The sequence below is a fragment of the Haliaeetus albicilla genome, chromosome 32 (genome assembly GCF_947461875.1).
Source record: "Haliaeetus albicilla chromosome 32, bHalAlb1.1, whole genome shotgun sequence".
NCBI classification, from domain to species: domain Eukaryota; kingdom Metazoa; phylum Chordata; class Aves; order Accipitriformes; family Accipitridae; genus Haliaeetus; species Haliaeetus albicilla.
This window is the reverse complement of record NC_091514.1, coordinates 577401-597587: the sequence shown is the minus strand read 5'-3', so window position 1 is coordinate 597587 and position 20187 is coordinate 577401. Positions and strand designations below refer to the sequence as shown.

Sequence of the window (20187 nt, the reverse complement as noted above, 5' to 3'; positions counted from 1 at the left end):
ACTCCTGCCTTTTTGTGGAGCCACTGTTGCTTGTCCTCTATCTCTGAAATGTCAGTCCAGCAGTTTGTGATCTGGACCAGAAAGAACGCTCTATTCCATTCAGCAGGTCGAAACAGCTGGTTTGGGCTTCTAGATCTGCAGCTGCCATGATCTCCCAGTTGCCTGCCTGGGCCCCAGTACTGCTTCAGCTCCTTCTCCATCAAAAAGTCCCAGTGCAGGCCTTTCTTGACAGGTGGCTGTGGAAGGGTTAGAGTTTCTTTTTTGAGAAGAGCTCTAGGGGTTGCTTTCAGGATACATGACTTCTGTAAAAGCTTTTGTTTTCGTCATTAGTAGTCCTTTCTCCTACAATTTGAACCTCCTCGGAAGTCCAGAGGAAGCTTGCTGTTCGGTTCCCTAGGGGGGAAGATCAGGAATTAGTTTCAGCTAAATGATTTCTCAGTTTTCTGAAGAAGCATTCTGCCATTTGGAAATAGAAGTAAAATGTTCATTTCATTGTTGAAATAATGTCAATTGACAACCAATTCACAACCCTTGGGTTAATTCAAACTAGATGATAAGCTTCAGAGGGTAGTTAGCACTTTAGTTGGAGCCAATTGTGCCCTACTTGTGAAAGCAAGCTCAAAACCCCCCCAAATTTCAGTGATCCAAATACTAGCATTGCCAGTTTTGTTTCCATTTACATGTAGAGCGCTGAGGAGCTGAGAAGCGGTGGTGTTGATGGATTAAGCTCCAAGGAATAGACAGAGGTGGCAGGCGCTCTTCTGTGTTCTGTCAGTCTTGACCACTAGCAGCACAGGGGAACTGATATAGTTAACAGCTACGAAAGCAATGGCGCAGAGTTGTCATGCTTTAGCTGAGGGCCTCTTTTGTTGCAGGGCAAGCTAGTCAGACTTCAGAATCTGGTTTATGCAGGTGAGACTTTGCTGTGGTTGGTTTTTCTCCAAAGCTCTGTTGGTTTTGTAGCCTAACAGAAGCAAAAGCAACTTAAGCTAGATCAGGAAAGAACCTCATGCATTAGCAGACTCCGCTTCAGTGACCTTTGAGACCATTTTGCTGTTGGCATTCCAACCATTTTAAAACCATGAAAAAGATTGTGCTGCTTGTGTTTGATTATCAGACCTGAAGGTTTCTTGAAATGTACTTTCAGTGTGTTGGAACGATAAAAGCGCAATGTTACATATCAAATTTTGCTTTTCTATCCGTCAAGGGATTCTCTGAAATGTTGTGTAATTATGTATTGATATATGTTCTCGTAAACTGGCAGATTCTTCTTCTGTATTGATGTTGTTTTCAGAATACACAGATGGTAATGCCCTGATTCCTAGGAACTCATCGGTAATTGTTAGAAGAATCCCTGCTGGAGGAGTTAAAGTCACCAGCAAAACCTGTGTTACGTAAGTCTCCGTAAAGCATTGTCTTCTTGGTTAGGGGTTTCAGTGCATTAACTTTTTAAATTGATATTAGTTTACAAGAGGCATTCAGATTGTATCTTTCTTGTTAAAGCTGCTGTTAATTTTTGTTGTCATGGGCTAGATTTTAATATATCTGTCCCAAAGCAGACTTACATGTTTTGGCCTGCTGGGAGATGGGGTTCAAACTGCAACAATGGTAGCTTTTAAGATGATTCCATTGGGTTTGTTCTTGGGGTTGATTCTTCTGAGAGCCAAGCTGTAGATCCCATTTCCTCTACGTGGAGAGATTCCTTATTTTATGTGTTTGATTTGATTGCCTTTATAGTAAAGACAGATAGGCATTGTTGTGTAAACTTATAATTTCTTCCCACCTCAGAAGAGTCTGATTGTCAGTGTTTGACTATTTCTTGCATTTGGGGGAGGCAGGGTGGGATATGGCAGGTATTCTTACCCCCCAAATCTGGGTGTTTTCATACTAGACACAGAGGAAAGACCAAGGGTTGCCAGCTGGCGAACCATGCAAACCAGAAGTTCCATTCATAAGTGATTCCTGTTAGTTTCCTAAAGACAATGTCCATTTCAGTCAAGAGAAAAAGAACACTCTCCTAAAGTGTATCACCTTTTGAGCGAGTACAACAAAGGAATAGTTAACCCTTTCCAAACTTGAAACTCAGTAAGCAGTTCAGCACCTTACCAAGCGTTACTAGTTATCTAAGTCTGTTTTTACCCTAAGTTGATAGCAGTGCTCCTGGTTTTCAATCTATATTCCTAAGATTTCTGGAGGACAGAGAATCGGATGTATTGGTTAAACTTACAGCTATCCAGATGCAATGCTGACTACAGGATTATTGCTGTCATGTATGTATTCAGCTACATTAGCATTGTTTGAACATTCATGTTTTCCAGCCTTCTTAAAGAGACGCCTCTCCCCCACAATTAGTAGGTATTATTAGCTTGTGGTTTTGCCATGTCTTTCTCATGTTGGTTCTCAGTCAATAAAGTAGACTGGTGAGTTACTGCGTGTCTCGAAAAAACAGCACAGCAGCATCCTGGTACCTGTGAAGCATTTGTGAGGAAAAAACCCTGAATTGCTGTGACTCTGCCTGTAAACTTTGGGCATATTACTTCAGCAGTTGTTGCAGTGCTTTCAGGCACTACCTAGGAATTCAGGACGCCACAGTGTTGTGCTTATAAACATGGCCTTGTTGTGGCCATGTTTAACTTAAATAAGTGTGCTTAGTGCCACCTTGTCAACGCATCCTCCGTTTCTGGTTGGCTGGCGCTCTCTCCTGGTATCATAATACTGGCCTGAAATGAGAGGAGAGATGCTGCTAGCATCAAAGATCAAACAAAGACCTGTATGTGGGGATAAGGAAAGAATGGCGCTGCTGTTGTAGTGTTGAAAATGAACCAGGCAGATTTCTATTCCTTCAGCTGGAAACATTGCAGAAACAACTGGTAGAGTGGTTAATGTTTGGGAATGAGGAACGTATGCTGTAACGGTGGAGAGGCCTTCAAAAATGCGTTACTCACCTTGTTGTATGTTCTTCAAGGTAAATGGATGAAGAAACCATTGTGTGGTAATCTAAAGTATTTCCCTGTGCTTCCTCATCTTCAGGAGGTACGTGGCTGTACTTGCGAGCCTGGTGGTATTCTAGCAGTGGCAGGAAGCATGAGCCTTTCTATTTGTACGTAAATTCCACAGCAGCCTTTGAATTGTCTCTGCTCATGGGATGCTTTGGATGACGTATGAATTGTTTGTTAACTAGATCAAGGGCTGCACGTCTGATTCATGATGAGTGGCATGCAGATACAGATCAATAAGTGTGTGGAATCTCAGCAAGTTTTCAAATGTAATGACTATTGCCAAAAAGATTGTAGCCTTTTCAAGATTATCTTAAAGCAAATGCTGGCAAGTAAGACCATTTCTTTTTTGTCACAGGGCTCCTAAATCACACCAAACCCCAGAAACTGCTTTCAGGTGACATTTCTACTACTATTTTTAGTCAATATTGCATATGCTAAATGTAGTAGCTATCTGAATACAGTGCTTGGGCTTTCACAAAGAACTCTGTTCTAAAGCCTATGCTGCTGCCATTTTTGTTATTTCTTTGTCAGATGACTGACTGTTTCCTCTGAAGTACACTTGCACTTCCAAGTGTCTAGAACGTCAGTGTTCTTTCTTGGAAATTAAAGTACTGTATCTGGTACCCATTTGTAATACTAGATAGGCACAGATTGGTTAAAGTTGCCTTTGTATTTTGAGAGTTGATTATTTAAGAACGCCAAGCTGTGATACAGACTTCATCTTTTTGATACTGACGCAGCAGAGACAAAATACCTGAGGACTTCCTCTTGCACTGTTGTGTTCTATAACTGTACATCTTAATTTGTGACAAAGTAGAAATGGGATTTGGGTCTGTTTGTTGGTTTTTTTTAGTTGCACTGAATGTGCCAAGAGAGAACAGTTTAGGTATATGAATAAATTTCCACATTCCCTAGACTATCAGAACATAATGTTTTGATGTTCAGGTTTTATAATCTGTTGTCACTGCTTTATGCTGGGTACAAGTGCTTTACTTGAAATTCTGATCACCTTTATTTCTTCTTCCAGGAGTCAAACGGAGCCAGTGAGTGGAACATCAAAAGCAGTATGTAAAAACACAATCTCACACTTTTTTCTACACACTGCTCTTAATTCTAAACAACGTAGCCTTGTATTAATTTTCCAAACATTAACTAATTATATAGTCCAGTAAAACCTGGTATATGTTGTAAAGACAATGTCTTTGATTCAGCATAGGAAAAACTGGGTAATGCCATCATTTGCACAGTTCTAATGTAATATTGGTATTGGTGCCTAGCGATGCATTGCGTTTCACATTGAATATGCTAGAATATTTCCTGTATGACTTTGTGTTGCACAGGTAATGTATGATCGCTTTTAGATCATGTAGGTCCGAGGTTTGCACAACTGAACATGGTGCCATGGTCTACATCTGTGTATAGCTAGTAATGCGTATGTTTGTACAGGTTGTTTTGTGCTTTTTGTTTCTTGCAATCCAAATTGTTTGGAGTGAATGTTCTGCCATTTCCACATTATATCACTTAGCTTTTTTTTAAAAATACTCTTTTTGCCTAAAGGATTTTGAAAATGTTATCAAAACCCACTGAGAAACCACTGTGGTTAAACTTGGTACTGTTTCTTACTTTTGAACTGGGGGTTCAAACAAATAGCCAAACCAACATATCCCATACATTTTGAGGACAGTCATGTGCAGCTAAATGTTTCCTTTTCATGTGCTTAAATGCTTGGGTATTTGTTCCTAAAAGTGTATAATTGAAGTGATATTATTTGGGCCCCTCTGAGTACATGTATGTCTTTAAGAGATTGCCATGAATTTAAATATGGTTGCTACGCAAAGTGGTATTCTGACATTCTGCATTTGATCTTTCCACTCTATCTGATGAAGCAGTTTAGTTTAATAGTTTGTCTGCAAGTGAAAATATCTAAAACGCAGTGTACAGATCTTGGCACAAGGTTAGAGCCTGGTGTATTTGTGGGTAAAATCCCTGTCATTTGTCTGAACTTCTGCCTGCAGTACATTTTTGGACCTGGGTGGCTTCGGGGTTGGATGCTGCTTTGATTTCCCAAAGGTTAAGCCTTTCTTTAGTATACCCCCACTCTGAATTTCCATTTGGAAAAGGGGCAGCATTTTTCTTCAGGTTAGAAAACACTGTCATTCGGCTGCTAAACTAGAGAGAAGTCACACCACGAAATACCTAACCAGTGATGGTCTAGATCTGGATTTGCGACTTGGGTCGAAGGCTAGGTGTAACTGTGCTTTTCAAAATAGCCCTTATGATGTAAAAATTCCTATTTGTTGGTTTTTATTTTTCATCTTGAAGTATAACTGCTTTTTCTTCACTAGAATGGTGTGAGGCTTTGCACTAACCCTGGATCATTGGATCTGATCCCTTGATCAGCTGTGCGGGTAACTTAATCTAGAAATTCATGAACTCTGGGGTTGTGTTCTGTGAGGAATACAGCCTCTGATTCTCGTGGAATGGTATACAATGAACTTAAAGTGGAAAACTTCTTGTATGTTGGTGTAAAGTTTAGATAGATGTCTCAAAAAAAAATTTTTTTTAAGAAAGGAAAAATCCTGGAGTGGGAGGGAAGACTTAGTTAGAACTAATTAAAAGGAAGACAAAGCAAAACTGTTCCCTTTTTGTTTGCTCTGACTGTACCTGATGTGGGTTGTGGGTAGCCATAGGGAGGGTGGAATCCTTGCATCTCTCTTTACAAGTCCTCTCTCTCTCTCTCTCTCTCACAGACACAGAGTAAAAGCACTGCAGCCTCAGGTGCTTCTAGTGTTGGAGGCACAGTTAGCTTTATTCTTAAAGCTAACTCAGGTCTTGGTCTAAAGTGTGTGTGGGGTTTTTTTTGTTTTGTTATTTTAAATAAACATCTTTCTGCATGTATTTCAAAGCCAAACCTGGATCTTAGTGTGGTCTGAATAAATCACTGGGAAGGCTTGCCAATCATTGTTGAACAGTAAAGCAGCAACGTTAAAATCAGTCCAGATTTTTTTTTTTTAAAAGGATGCACAAAAACTTATACTTTGAATATTTCTTAATTGTCTTGCTCTTATGTTAGCTGTCATTCTACACTTCCAAATCTGTGCTGCTGTCCTACTGTTACTACTGCCAAATCAAGAAAGTGAATCCTGTTTGTTTTCGTATTCCTATTTCAGTAACTGCAAGGATCTCTAGTTGGTATTAGTCCTCAGAGGCTGCAGAAATGCAGAGAGTCATGCGCATTGCTTTAGCACCGTCAAGCACAGCTGTGATCCTTCCTGGCTGAATTTTCAGTTTAACCAAGCTATTGGGTTTTAGGAAACCACTGTAATTTAAATGCAGCACTCCAGCAGTGAGATTAGCCTTTTCCTCCTATTTTCTGTCCCCTTTCCCACTTGCTTTATGTGAGTTTCTGTTTAGTCTTCTGTTTGAAATGGGAGTTAATACATTGACTGTTGATTCTGGTTTTTTGAGGGTTTTCTTTATTTGGTTACTTTGGGGGTTTTTTTGGTTTGAGGTTTTTTCCCCAATTCTTCTGCAGTATTACCTTAGGGTTGTATACAAGTTTCATGGAGGTGTTGTTTCTACTTGACCGATTGGAGGGACTGGCAGGAAATACTTCAGTAGAAATTTAAAGGAAAAAACCAAAGACACAAGAATGTAGGATCATTGGAAGATGGCTGTTGGGCAAACGTACTAAATAGTACATTAATGTTCTATCTGCTGCTTTTGGTAACTGTTCATAGAAAGGAGTGCTTTCATCTCCTTTAAGAAATCAGACTGTTGCCTGCAGGCCATATAATAACTGCTTCCTAAAAAAATACAAGAACTAATATTAACTGTTATGTTTCAGTTACTGGTCAATCCTAGACTGTTTAATGCCAGACTCCAATAGAGAGCTTTCCTAATTCCTTGTTTGCTTCTGAAAACCCGCAAAGTGATAATGGTGGTGCCTGCCATGAGAGAACATAGGCCTGTTTTTCCACATGTGAAGAAGAGCAGCATGTGGAGCATGAAGCTTCAAAATACTTGATCAGACTTCCGTTTTGACAGAAGTGGGTACCAAATGTTGTGAAGGGAAGGAGAGTTGAATCTTCTGGTAAGATTTGCAGTGGAAAGAAGGTCTCTTGTTCCAGATCTGGGTGCTCCTCTCCAAAGGCACGTTTTCAAGAATGTTTTAGTTAGTGTTAGAGTAATGTTGCCTGTGCTTTCCTAAACATCTAGAGAAGACATGATTAACTGGAGTGAGGAAACATCTTCTGCATGTAAATATTTTGTCCCCAGAGTCTGTGAAAACTGCTCCCTTGAATTCTTCCACTACGTTAGGTAATAAAGGACAAGGGCTTTTTTCCAAGGAAGGATTTTAATCTCGCCTCCGATCCATTTAGTGACATCTTGAGGAGAGCTGTTCAGTTTACGCTGTGACACTTTATTCTACATTTTTGAACAACTGAAGTCCTAATAAGCAGTGATTCAGGTGTCTTTCTGATCATGTTTTGCTAGTGTAAGCTTAACTGCTGCTTGTGGCATAATATAATTCCATATTCTGGAAAAGGAACAAGCTAAGTGTTACCCTGCTTACTTGTGGAAAAGCAGCATTTCACTATTAGTTCCCAATAAATGCTGCAGCCTATTACAAACTAGTGGCCTGAGGGCTTCACTCCTGCAGGGTGTTCCAGGAGGTAGGTGGGAGGGAGGAGTGTGGTTGCAGTGGAGAAAAAAATTACAGGACTGTGCTCTGACTCCATGTTTTCATCATCATTAAAAATTGGTTTTGCTCTGATAGTAAGGAGCATAATATTAAATTCTCACACTTCCCAAACTAATTTGGATAGTATGGCCTGTGGTCTAATAAAATACAAGACATCAGTATTCTCTGTTTTTGTAGGCTGCTCTGTCATGGTAAACACCTTTATTTCACTAATGTGAGCAGTCTGTTTTTTTCTAGACAAAGTGGTGGTTTACTTTCATGGCTGAAGTTCTGGACTGGTGTTTTTATTTGGGTGTTGTGGGGTATGGTGAGTTTGGCATTTTTAAACTTAGTGACAGGAGGGGCAGAGTTCATGGTTGAGGGCCGATATGCCTGTGTTTTATTTTGCCAGGCCGCTACTGTCTTCATAAAAGCATAACTGTGTGCATTTAGAAGTGATGAGATGTTAACTGATTAATTGACAAGCTACACGGAAAATAAGTTTCCTGTATTGATGCTTCCTTCTCAAATAAACGTAAATCCTTTTTAGCTGAAAATTGACAGATGTGAGCATTTGACAAGGGTCCCTCTCTGAGATACTGTGGAGCAGTAAGTTGATGTCGTGCGGGTTTGGTTATTTTAGTTTCTTCTCATTAACCACACAGGCACTCTTAAGGTGCCATAGGTTTGGACTTTGTTTTGAGCAAACACAGATTACACGGGCTTGGCAGTGCCCCTGTCAGTGACACTCAGAGGATACAGTGCAGACTTTCAGACTACAGTAGACGTTAACTATTGCTACGTTTTGACTGTAGAACTTGAATATGTGTTTAATTTTTTGTGAACAGATAGATGCCTCTCCTGCATCTCTTTCTCTGGCCCAGCTTGCTAAGGTATAGATATATTCTTTTCAAATTCTTTAAAAAAAAAAAAAGTGTTTGCTTTGTTTTTTAAAATCTTATACTGTGATCTATAGCTGGATAACTGTTGTAATGGAAACAAAACTTTAATTTATTTTTTATTGATTTAAAGTATTAATTTTAACTTTAAAATGCGTGTCTATTTTGGTACTAGCCTGTAAAGAGTAGTTCCCACTTTGGGAAGATAGAAGGGGAGTACCTTATCAGCCTCAACGTAATGTTGCACTATTACTCATCTTCCAGACACACAGAAGCAGCATTTCAGAAGCTGCTTACCATTTCTCATATGTTTCATTAATTTTGCATTGGAAACTAACAGTTTTTACAGAAGAATTGAATGGGCTGTAAGTTACGGACATTTGGAGGGGGGAGTGTGCGACAGCCAAAAGAGAATCGTTTCTGTAACATGGACAATTGCATGGCTGTTTTTGAATTTCTAGCCGTTAAAGTTACAGATCCATTCTTTTAATGCTGCACAGTTTCATAAATACTAGTATATAGACAGTAGACAACATAGTCTAATTTGTTTGAATGCAGACTGTGTAAAGTGTGAAAGTGTACCTGATTGTTTCTAGGAATATACCGATGTGTGTGTGTGGCATATTAGCAGATGTGACCTTCTGGAACTGTTGTAATGCCATGTTTTGCTATGGAACTGCTTGCATTTTTTGCTCAACAATGTGTACCTTCCTCTGGGAAAGCACTACTGGCTGCACTTTGTGAAAAGGCATAGTGCTAGCCAATGAAATAACTAGTCTTTAAAGTTACAAAGCTTAGAGAGGGCAGGGCCTAATGCAGAGGAGCTAGTTCTTTCTTCTGAAAATGAAGGCTGGAGTTCATTTCCAAGAAAGAGGAATCTTTTCACACTGGTCACTCCTTTCCCCTCTCACTGAAGAATTAAATTGTGTGCATCTGGGGGAGTGGAAATGTTTGGAAGGTAGCCACCAAAAGAACTTGGTCTCCATTAGTGCTGTCCCTAAACATGTCCCTGGTTCTGTAAACGTATGCCAAATTTTACTCTTAAAATATGAAGAAGTGTCCTTGTGGTGTACACATTTAAGCTTTTGAGAAAATGTCAGTATTCCAGAAAAATACAGGAACATAATGTAAAGCAGCTCAAACCTGTTACTTACTCTAACCTCTTTAGTGCAGACTGACTTGGCATGGAGGTGATGTGTTAAGAGTTTTCTGGTTTATTATTACGACGTGTGAAATGCCATATTTGAATTTTGGTCTATTCCTACTAATGTGTTGTGGGTTTTGGATGTGTTTGTAAACTGTTTGGGTTCAAAGAAATTAGTCAAGTATCTGTAAAGTTTTCTGTAAATGTTAATGGAAATGATTTCATAGGTGTTGATCTGGATTATGTTACTGTGGAGAAAAAAATGGTGTCTACGAAACACCCATTTAATAGAATGTTGACACTAGTTGGTTGCTTTTGTGAATGAACGCATACAAAAACAAAACCATGAGTGGTTGATCTGAGTGGTTGATCTGAATGCTAGGTGCTTGAAGGTCCACATCCTTTACAGCCTCTCCCTTAGACCCTGCTTGGATCTGGACCAGTGTGAAATAAAAACATTGGAACAAATACTACTTTGAAAAAACAGCTGGCTTCAATAATTTGAAAGATCTAGTTCTGCATAAGGTTGATATTACAATTTGTATGTTACAAGGACACAGTCAACTGGAAAAAAATGCAGGTTGTGCTTCCTGTAGTTAAATCACTTAATATGAAGAAGTTAGTAGAGGGGGAAGCATGCAGTGTGGACTGCCTCCAGCACATGATGGTCAAATTTGTAGTGACAAGAATCTTTTGTCTTGCTGAGGGATTATAAAAAGCTTGCTTCCTTTTAATGCTTCTGTGTGGGAAGCTGCATTTCTTCAAGCAAAAACAACTTCCCTGACTCTTAAGTTGTGTGTCCCGTTAATGCTGCAAAATGTAAATAAGGATACTTGCATGCATCTTTCTCAATTAAATGTACAGTGGATGTCTTCTTCAAATAGGCTGGAGCTTAAAAATCACCTTAAAAATACTGGATCGTGTAATGTTGTCTACATATCCCTTCGGTGTTGCGGAGGGACATCACACACAGACCAATGCGATCAAGTGAAGTCCATTTACTACAACGTTGGATACAGTTATATACCTTATGCGCTTGTGCACGCGCCTTATACAATACTCTAATTGGTACAATACCCCGTTTCACGCGACACTATCTTATTCTCTATTGGCTGAGCAAGCTTCTTCACGAGGTGTCCAGCAGTCACTTATCTCATTCTTCAGCATCCAGGTGTTGTTTGTCAGGCTCTTCTTATCTTCCTTTTTCCCAGCGTACAAGGACACAGCGTCCTTGTCTGCTCCAGCGTTTTGTAAACTTATGCTTCGTTCCCACGTAACGGCTGGATTGCTCACATGCCTTCGCCCAGCCAAGAAATCCTCAACACCTTCGGTCCACTTGGAAGACAATTGGATTGGTTACGCAAGTCTTTCTGTAAGGTACAAACAGAGCCTAAGGTTTTGAGTGCCCAAGCACGCTCTTGTCAAGTAGGTTAACACGCACACAAACACCATGTAATAACAGTGCAAGGGCTCCCCAGAACATCTTCAGGACAACGGTATTTTCTATAAGCAGCTCTTTTCATGCAACCTCAGCTAGTGTTGTGCTGCTCTTTACAGGACTGGGTGAGCGGTGTTGTCTTTGGCTGTGTGGGCTTAAACGTGTTTCTAATGTGCGTGTCAAATAATTGCCTGTTAAACAGACTGCCAATCTGGCTGAAGCCAATGCTTCCGAAGAAGATAAAATAAGAGCTATGATGATACAGTCCAGCCGTGAATATGATCCAGTCAAGTAAGTGTTGATAATGTCAGATCTGTTCTTTGAAGATTATGGAAGAAACTGTAGAGGTCTTTGGTTTAACAAGAGAGACACATGCATACCTTGTTCTTTTATTCCCCCAAATCTTGTAGTTACATGAAGAAACCCTTGGGTCCACCTCCATCATCACATACTTGCCATCGTTGCAGAAAACCTGGCCACTCTATAAAGAACTGCCCAACAAATGGGGTAAGATTGTGGGGGACTTCTGGTGTTACTTGGTTTTTAATTGTTTTACCCTGGCAGTTAGGTAACAAGTACGTGAATGCTCACGTGAAGAATTGTTTCTCTTGGGGTGAAATACAGAGCTTATATGGCAATGTTGCAAAGCCCTTCAGAATTCAAGGGAAACCTGGAATTAGAAATGTAAAATGTTCTTTTTTCTAGGTCATGGACATGAAATGTGTCCATAGATCTTTCTCTGTGAACTTGCATGCGTGTTTTTGTACATTTCAATGTTATTGGAAATTTTTCTGGTTTTAACTCTTTTTAGTGACAGTTCATCGTTTTTAGTGTTTTGTATAAAAAGAAGATGTTTCTGTTGACCCCATCTACTGAACATTTGTGTGTTTTAATCAGACAAGCCTCTGGTGGCGTCTTCATGCCGTTTAAACTTAGTCACTGAATGTACATGCATGAGGTATGAATTTAGCCTTCATATAGAGATGGTGAATGTAAGTTTCCCCAGGGAGTGATTCAGAGCACTGAATTAAGCTCTCCCTCTGAATTGCCCTTTGGCGGAGGAGGAGCGGCTTTGTGTCTCTTCTCTGAGTGGATGATGAGCTAAGGGCTGTTTCACCCTTAAGGAACCTGAGGGTAAGCCAAAGAATGTCGACCGAGTTCAAAACACTGCTCAAGCCTTTGGAACATCCTGGCTGTATTCATTTAGGAAAAGAAGTATTTTAGTCAAGCGACCCTTACGCTAGGTAAAAGGAGAGGATTAAAGGCTCTTGCTGCTTAAAATCATCATTGAAATGTCATTTTACGTGTGGGTCTTAAGATGCGGTATGTCTGCATTTCTTGTCTCAACAGGACGAAAGTTTTGGGTCTGTTCCCAGAATGAAAAAGAGCACAGGAATTCCAAGGAGTTTCTTGGTGGAGGTGAAAGATCCCAATACGGAGGGTGTTAGGCTGACAAAAACTGGAAAATACGCAATACCATGTCTTAATGTGTAAGTATGGAATTAATTGGACCGACCAAAAAGTGAACGAGAGAAACCGTGCGTAAATGTCAGAGTGGCAGTGCAACGAGGTTGACCTGCATCTGTAATGAGGAGGGAGGAAGCGTTGTCATTGTATCTTAACCTTAAAATCTGTGATGCTTTCTAATGTTAAAATAGGGTGGTCGTACTGTTCATGCCCCTGGAACTTGGTTAAACTTGTGGTATGCTAAGAACCTGTATTTCTGCAAAAGATTTCAGTAGTGGTTACAGTGGGAGTCGTTCTCTGTGAAAGCTCGTTTTGCTTCTGCTTTGTGTTTCAAAGGCTTCTTGCAAATTTTAACAAATAGCTGTTAGGCTGAGATTTCCTCCCTCTGGGTTTTATTAGATCTTATGGGTGAAACAGGCTGCAGATTTCCTGTTGCTATGAACTAAGAAAATACTGCTGTGTGCTGACAAGAGTGGCTGTTTTAAAATGCACTTGGTAGCACTTTGGGGTTTCTGTCGTGGATCTCCTTTTGTAGAAGCTGTAACATGGACTTCTTCCACTTATAAAATGTAAGTACTGGGAGACTAAGTTTCCCCTGAGCCTGAAATTTACGTTTAGCCTCTGGCAAAGGAGAGGTGGGACTCATTTCACCTGATTTCTAGCTGTCAAGAAATGATTTTTTCTCATCTGAGCTAATTTCTTTGTTGATCCACCGAATGGGAGAGCTCTGCAGCGGGAAAATTGTTCCGCCCTCCCTATTCTAGTGTGGTGGCTACAGAAAAGTAGTTTCAACTAAATGCCTATGTTTTAGAAGGCTAATGTGGAGTGAGAAGAATTCCATCTCCTGTCTTCCTTTGATAATATCCAAACCTTGGAAAAGTTTTCCTTTACCCATCTTTAATTTGTTTCTTTTTCCTTCCCCTTTCCCCTCCTCCAGGGAAGCTTATGCTAGAGGAAAGAAGGAAAAGCCTCCCTTTTTACTGGAGGAGCCATCCTCTTCCTCCTCAGATGATCCTATTCCAGATGAGATTTTATGTCTCATTTGTAAGGAGATAATGACTGATGCAGCTATTATTCCCTGCTGTGGAAACAGTTACTGTGATGAATGTAAGTGTGAGCTCCCACGTTTGTTAATTCAAAACAGCACATCTGCTCTTCTGAAAGCAGAAAGGGGAGATCGCGAAATTACTTTGTTACCAGTTCTATTTTATACTTAAGTATACCCTGAATAGGAAAGGGCTCTTCAGGTATAAAGGGAAAAAAAGCCAGAGCTTTAATAGTTAAATAAATGAATAGTAAAATAAATAGTTTTTCAGTTAAATTTACATGCGGAAGGACGAGTATGAGAGGAGTGGCTGGTTGTGCAGGTGATTGCAGTATTGGATATTGAATGCATTTAGTTTGCCCACAGCCCTTTCTCTCATACAAAACTATATAGCCAGCTCTGGTGACTTACGGTGGTCTGCAACAAACGCAGAGTTAGAGGCATTTAATCCACATTTTTCTCCACGGGAGAGTTGGTTAAAACCTTCAGAACTTGAACCTAGTAATGGTTTTTTGAACCTACTATTCGTTTTTTTGAGACAAGTTTTATTCGTTAACCTTGAGCGTGGGGACTTCTCACTCTACTATATAGTGGGAAAAAGACTAGCTGAAACATCAAGACACAGCCTACTCTACATCTTCAAATGTTACAACAGTGACATACCAAAACTCTAGAGTTATTTGCTGCATACTAGACATTTTTTACGCTATTGAACCTTTATAGCTTCATGCTCTCAATTCAAGACCATATTCACCTGTTGATCATATACGTGTTTTTATAGTTGATTAGAAGCCCCAAAACTTCCTTAGTTTGGCTAAATGCTATTTTGATTATTCTAATTGTACACAGGTATTAGAACAGCCTTACTGGAATCTGAGGAACATAGATGCCCAGAGTGTCATCAGACAGGTGTTTCGCCTGATGCTTTAGTGGCCAACAAGTGCCTGCGCCGGGTAACCTGATGACTTTTACGTAAAGTGCTTGTAAGAATAGGCTCTTTGTAAAAAGCTGAAAGGGAAGGAAATATTAATTTACATCTGCTTAAGCAAGGTTGGATTGAATAAGGCTAAATTCACCTTTCCAGTACATTATCTGTTATCACAGAAGCTTACAACTCCTTGGAGACAATCTGGCAAATTCAGGTCATGCTTTTGTTTAAGGTGATTGCCTCGCTTTCAAATTCTGTGTTAACACGGCAGTACTTTGAATACAGACACTCTGAGTTACCAGTCGTTAGTATCAGTGTTTAATGTGAGGTGTTCATGTATCGGCATGTTGATTTCTTTTGGGATTGATAGCATTTACAGCTAATTACACAAGTAATTTTACTCTGTGGAAGCTTTTGTTTTTATATCTGCTGAAGTTTCATATTACCTTTTCATAAATGTTTTTCTGCCTCTAGGCTGTGAGCAACTTCAAAAATGGAGCCGGTTACAGAAAAAGGCACCGTCAGCAGATTTGGCACCAACAGCAGCAGCAGCTGCCACTGCCACCACCCCCGCTCGTGACTCTTACACCTCCTGCTGCTCTGGTGACTGCTGCTGAAGCTTCTACATATTCGTCTCTGTCAATCAGCAGTTTGTTGGAAGAGAAGGTAAGCTGTGTTTCAACATTTGCAGCGATTCTTGTATTTTAGTAGAGCTTATTTTCCAGCTGTCTGCATTTATTCACAAGGGCTGTCAGATTCCTGTACTAAGACAACCAGCATTACCAAGTCGTCTGGGCCCCCAAGGACAATCAACACTCACCACTGGTAAGGCACTGTAACTTTCATTTTTTTAAAAAAGAATTTCTTTTAAAAAATGATCTTCAGATACACTGAATGGGGTTTTTTGCTTTTTCCTCTCTCCGCTCCAAAAGGTCATCCCGCGAGAGCCAGTACAATTTGCTCAGCAGGTGGCAGACCCGGCTGGGAACTGTAAGTGTTCTACAGAAATTCAATGTATTAATACTTGTAACGTGTTAAATGAGGCTGTAACACATAAATTCTACAACAGCTGATTTATAATGAAGTAAGTGTGCACCGATAGTTGTGTAGAATACAAGTGGTCATTAATTTTTAAATGGCCTAATTTGAGTTGGCTTTAACAAAGGGGTATGTGCTCACAGTAAGATTATTTACGATAAAAGTCCAGTGCATAATTGAAAAGAGGACTCTGAAAAATGCACGCTTTTTGAGGAAACCATAAGTGCATCTAAAAATCAAATATAATTAAAGGATCGGGTGGAAAGCCACCCTTTTGCTCACTGGCTGTGTAAGGCTGAAGAAATTGATTTCCCAATAGAAACCAGCCTCCAGCATTCTTTTTTGAACAACTTAGTTGATTCTGATTGAGCAAATCATTGGAAAAGTCAAGGCTGTTATTTTAGGACAATTCTGAGTTTCTTCAATTTAGTCGTCTCAAATAGCCAAGCTGCTTTCTCTCCGTTGGAAAGAGAAGAGTCTGTTTTATCTATTATTGCTGTGCCAAGTCAGTCCTTCATTTTTTTATATACTTGATGTTAGATAGACTGTAAGGGCGCACCGTGTTTATAAAATCTCAAAGAGAAATCCAAACAAAAATCAGGATCCATCCACACAGATGATTTAAAATCTCAGATTCAGTAAGCAAGAAAATAACAATGCAGGGACAAGAACAGGCCAAGTACATCATCATGAGGCAACAGCACAGGAAGCGTATGTGGAAGAGGTTAAAAGAAGTTTGAGAGAAGATGAGTTAATATTTGTGCAGGACTTTGAAGGTTAGAAGTGCGAAATATGAAGTGTCTCAAGGAGTAGCAGAGGAGCGGTGGGCACATGGCACGTGGGAGATGGGAGTTTCTGTTAAGCATGGGCAGCCTCCACCCGCAGCTGCAAAGCTGAGTGTAAGGAGAGAAGACCGAGGGGAGTGTTGGGGGTGAGGATGTGGAAGGCAAGTATGAGGATCAAGAGATGAGTGTAACCTCACATGAACGGAAAGCAGGGAGAAAAATGCTTAAGTTGAGAACAAGAAGTGCTCGCCACCATGCTCCCGCTTCCTTCGCTTTCCTCTTTAAAATCCGACAGAGTGTAACAAACAGTGACACATGTTTTTGGGCTTCTTTAGAGGTCCAAATCGAGGACGCCTGCACAGTGAGTGTACCCAAAGGACTCAGGCCCCAGCACTACCAGAATCAACACCAGTCTTTGTGCCTGTGCCTCCAGCTCCCTTGTATCCTCCAGCACGCCATGCACTTCCTCTTCCACTGGGGGTACCACCACCACCGTTTCCTCCTCAGTTTCCACCTGGCCAGCCTCCATCTGCTGGGTGCACTGTCCCCCCTCCAGGATATCCCCCAGCTCCTGCAAACACGTCATCAGCTTGGGTTCCAAGAGCAGTACCCATGTCTCCTTCACTTACCATCCCAAGGACTCAAGCATCTCCTTTCTCTAGGGAGGAGTTTTACAGAGAACAACGGAGTCTTAAAGAGGAGTAAGTATTTGGCTCAATGAAGCTGCGTTGTTCTTCATTTTTGTATTTTGATCGCATAACGAGCTGCAGTTACACTCAAGTGCACCTGCCGTAAGCAGAAATGACAGTGTTTTTTCCAATATACTTTTGTGTTGCAGATGGTAAACATGCAAAACTAAACCAAGACAAATGTAATTCTAAACCTTTCCCTAAAACTTGTAGGAATGCTGAACTGTTTTTGCTGAAATGGGATGTTCCCCTGTTGCATTTGCATGCAGTCTATATTTTCTCATATTGGCCATGTTTTGTTTCTTGGTGCCTTTTTGTAATAAAGGTCAAACTTATTTTAACAGGGAGAAGAAAAAGTCCAAACTCGATGAGTTTGCCAGTGATTTTGCTAAGGAATTGCTGGAATGTAAAAAGATTCCAAAGGAGCGTAGGCATTCGTTTTCCAGGTAACTGGTTTACATGTCTGTAATGGAGAAGCAGGTTGTCTGGAAGAATCAGGGGGAGTTCCACTGCACCTCTCTCTCATTGGATGGATTGGATGATTCAAGGGATTAGCAGGGATAGGAGTTTCATATGTAGGTTACTAGCTCAAATATGGCAGAGATTACAGTTGACTGATAGTGATAATGGGGCAGCAGTTGTTAAGGAACAGGGGTCTCTTTCCCTGAAGCTTCTCTGCAATGACATCCTTCACCTCCTGAGAGCCGTGAGGAGGCTAGGAACTGAATAGGTGTAGTAGCCGGATTTTCTGCATCTCCCTGTTCTGATTGTAACCATTACCTCAAAGCACATCAGAGGAGATATGTGAGAGAAATTGTCCTCCTCTTTTGTCTCTCTCCTGTGGATACACGGAGAGATTTTAAGCTGGACTGCAGACTGGTGGCTTTCACTAGAATTTTGTTGACATTGTTAAATGAAAAACAAGAAAAACTTGTGAAGAAAAAACGCAGGGCAGCTGATGTTTTCTATCCCCCCAAATCACTTGGGCAGGAGTCTGAATAGCTGTCTCTTAGTAATGCTGTCAGTAGCTTTCCTAGAGTAATGGCATTGAGTCATATTACTCGAGGCTGAGTTTAGAAGCGTTTAGATACGACTTTTTCTTGAAGCGCTGTCACTATCCTTGGTTAGAGCTAGAGGTATGTGCAAGATTTTGCTAGGACATTGGGCTAGAAGTGTTGACTGTAAGACTGCAGTACAAGTATTTTGCATCCTGTACAAATTGCCAAAGAAGTAGTGAAGTTAAAGAGACTAAGCTGGCATTTTAAAATTGAGCTTTACTGTCTTCAGGCCAAATCGTGTTTTCCTGATGTTTGATACTGCACTGTAGCCATTAAGACTTGCTCTTTCTGCATCCTACTGCAACAAAAATGATTTGCGCTGCATGTAGTTGCAGAGTAGTGAAAAAAAGTGTGCATTCACATAGCAGTAGAGGCCACTATACACCACCTGAAATCAGCCAATAGCTATGGTAGTTCATGTGGTAGAAGCAAGTGGAAACAGACTTAGCCTTCCTCTATGTTTTTCCACTAACAAAGCAACAGCTGTTCTGTCTTGTGAGCAGAAACTTTTACATGTTAGTAAGTTCTTCAGTTGGCAGTAGCATTATGTCAGCAGCTGAAAGAACATAAGTGTATGGAGAGTCCAAAACCCCCAAACCAAATCTGGGAGGAAAAAACTGGGGAGAGTGACTGTTTTGAATTAACTTCTTTTTCTCTGTGTTTGTGTGTGTGTGTGTTGTGGTTTTTTTAAGGTCCAAGCCTCCTTCTAGTGCTTCATCTTACTCTAGAAGTTTCTATACCTACTCCAAGTCAGGATCAGATTCTTCCCCCTCTCGCTCCCACTCTCAATCATTTTGTCGTTCCCATTTGCATTCCTACTCGCGATCACGCCTGTATCGAAGAAGAGGCAAAGGGAAGAGTCGTAACTATTGTTCTAGGTCGAGGTCACCTGGTAATAGAGCTGGAAATTACCCTGAAAAATCTTCTGGAAGAGCGAGCCCTGTCATCAAAGATCCTACCAAATCAAAAGAGAAGGAAGTGGAACATCCACAGGGAGATGGCAAAGGAAATAAACATCAAAAACACCAGAAGAGAAGAAAAGGAGATGAGAATGAAGGATTTCCTTCATTTCATGAAAAATCTCCTGGAATGGAACCTCCTGCGAAAAAAGTGAAGGAGGAGTTGCCCAAGACAGGCAGGGTTGAAATATCTTCCTCTCAAAAGGGTGAGAAGGTTCTTGGTACCCCACAGAAAGTTCACCCCAAAGTGACAAAAGATCACCCAGAAACCAGACCAGCCAAGGAGGAAAAGGCAAAGAAAGACCACAATGAAAATGACAGTGAGAGTAATGTATCTGCAAAAGATGAGGGAGCTGCAGGAAAAAATCCAAAAGACCCCAAAGAAAAGTCTGCTGATAAGGTGAAAGAGGATACAGCAGCACCTGCTGCAGTTGACCAGCCTGAAGCAAGGAGAAGTCAAAGCCGTCCCAGTGTTAGCTGTAGTCAAAGCCCTCCTGAGAGTCAGCCTCGAAGCCACAGCAGCAGTGCCAGCTCAGGAAAGAGTCAAGACTGCAAGAAAAAGAAAAAGAAAAAAGAGAAGCAGCAGCACAAGAAGCATAAGAAGCACAAGAAGCATAAGAAACACATTGGAAGCGAAACGGAATTGGAGAAGAGCCAAAAACACAAACACAAGAAGGAAAAATCGAAGGAGAGCAAAGATCAAGATAAGCAAACCATGAAATCTGTCACTACATAGAATGACGGATATTAAAAAAAAATGACTTAATTCCTAAGTCATCTGTATTAAATTTTGTTAAAATGTAAATGAATTGAAGCGTTGCAAATAGTGACATGGAAGACCCTGTGCTGCACTTAAAATATTGCTGCTTGATTGTTTGATTTTTACATCAGAGCTTTATAAAAGTGAACATTTTGTAGAGAATTGTGCGTTGTGGCCATGTATCATGAAAGGTTTTGCTGGGGCATGTTATTTTTAACCATTGTTAATTAGTTTGGGTGGGGTATACTGCAAAAATTTTCACAGCTGAATTTTGTTTTAATTGCCTGGCAGAAG

General features: G+C 40.5%; 2 protein-coding genes across 2 annotated transcripts; both read left to right on the top strand.

Moving 5' to 3' along the window:
• Window positions 1–11092: 11092 nt before the first annotated feature.
• LOC138683247 (E3 ubiquitin-protein ligase RBBP6-like) lies at window positions 11093–18566 on the top strand. The gene is made up of 10 exons (XM_069774802.1): window positions 11093–11455; window positions 11575–11671; window positions 12515–12654; window positions 13569–13738; window positions 14526–14629; window positions 15079–15270; window positions 15351–15429; window positions 15537–15594; window positions 16763–17132; window positions 17465–18566. Exons 1-9 carry the CDS (start codon window positions 11418–11420, stop codon window positions 17130–17132), a joined length of 1248 nt encoding a protein of 415 aa, XP_069630903.1. The 5' UTR covers window positions 11093–11417; the 3' UTR covers window positions 17465–18566.
• On the top strand, window positions 17145–19869 carry LOC138683234 (E3 ubiquitin-protein ligase RBBP6-like). Its single transcript, XM_069774782.1, has 3 exons — window positions 17145–17218; window positions 17461–17562; window positions 18867–19869. Exons 1-3 carry the CDS (start codon window positions 17145–17147, stop codon window positions 19867–19869), a joined length of 1179 nt encoding a protein of 392 aa, XP_069630883.1.
• The last annotated feature ends 318 nt before the right edge of the window (window positions 19870–20187 follow it).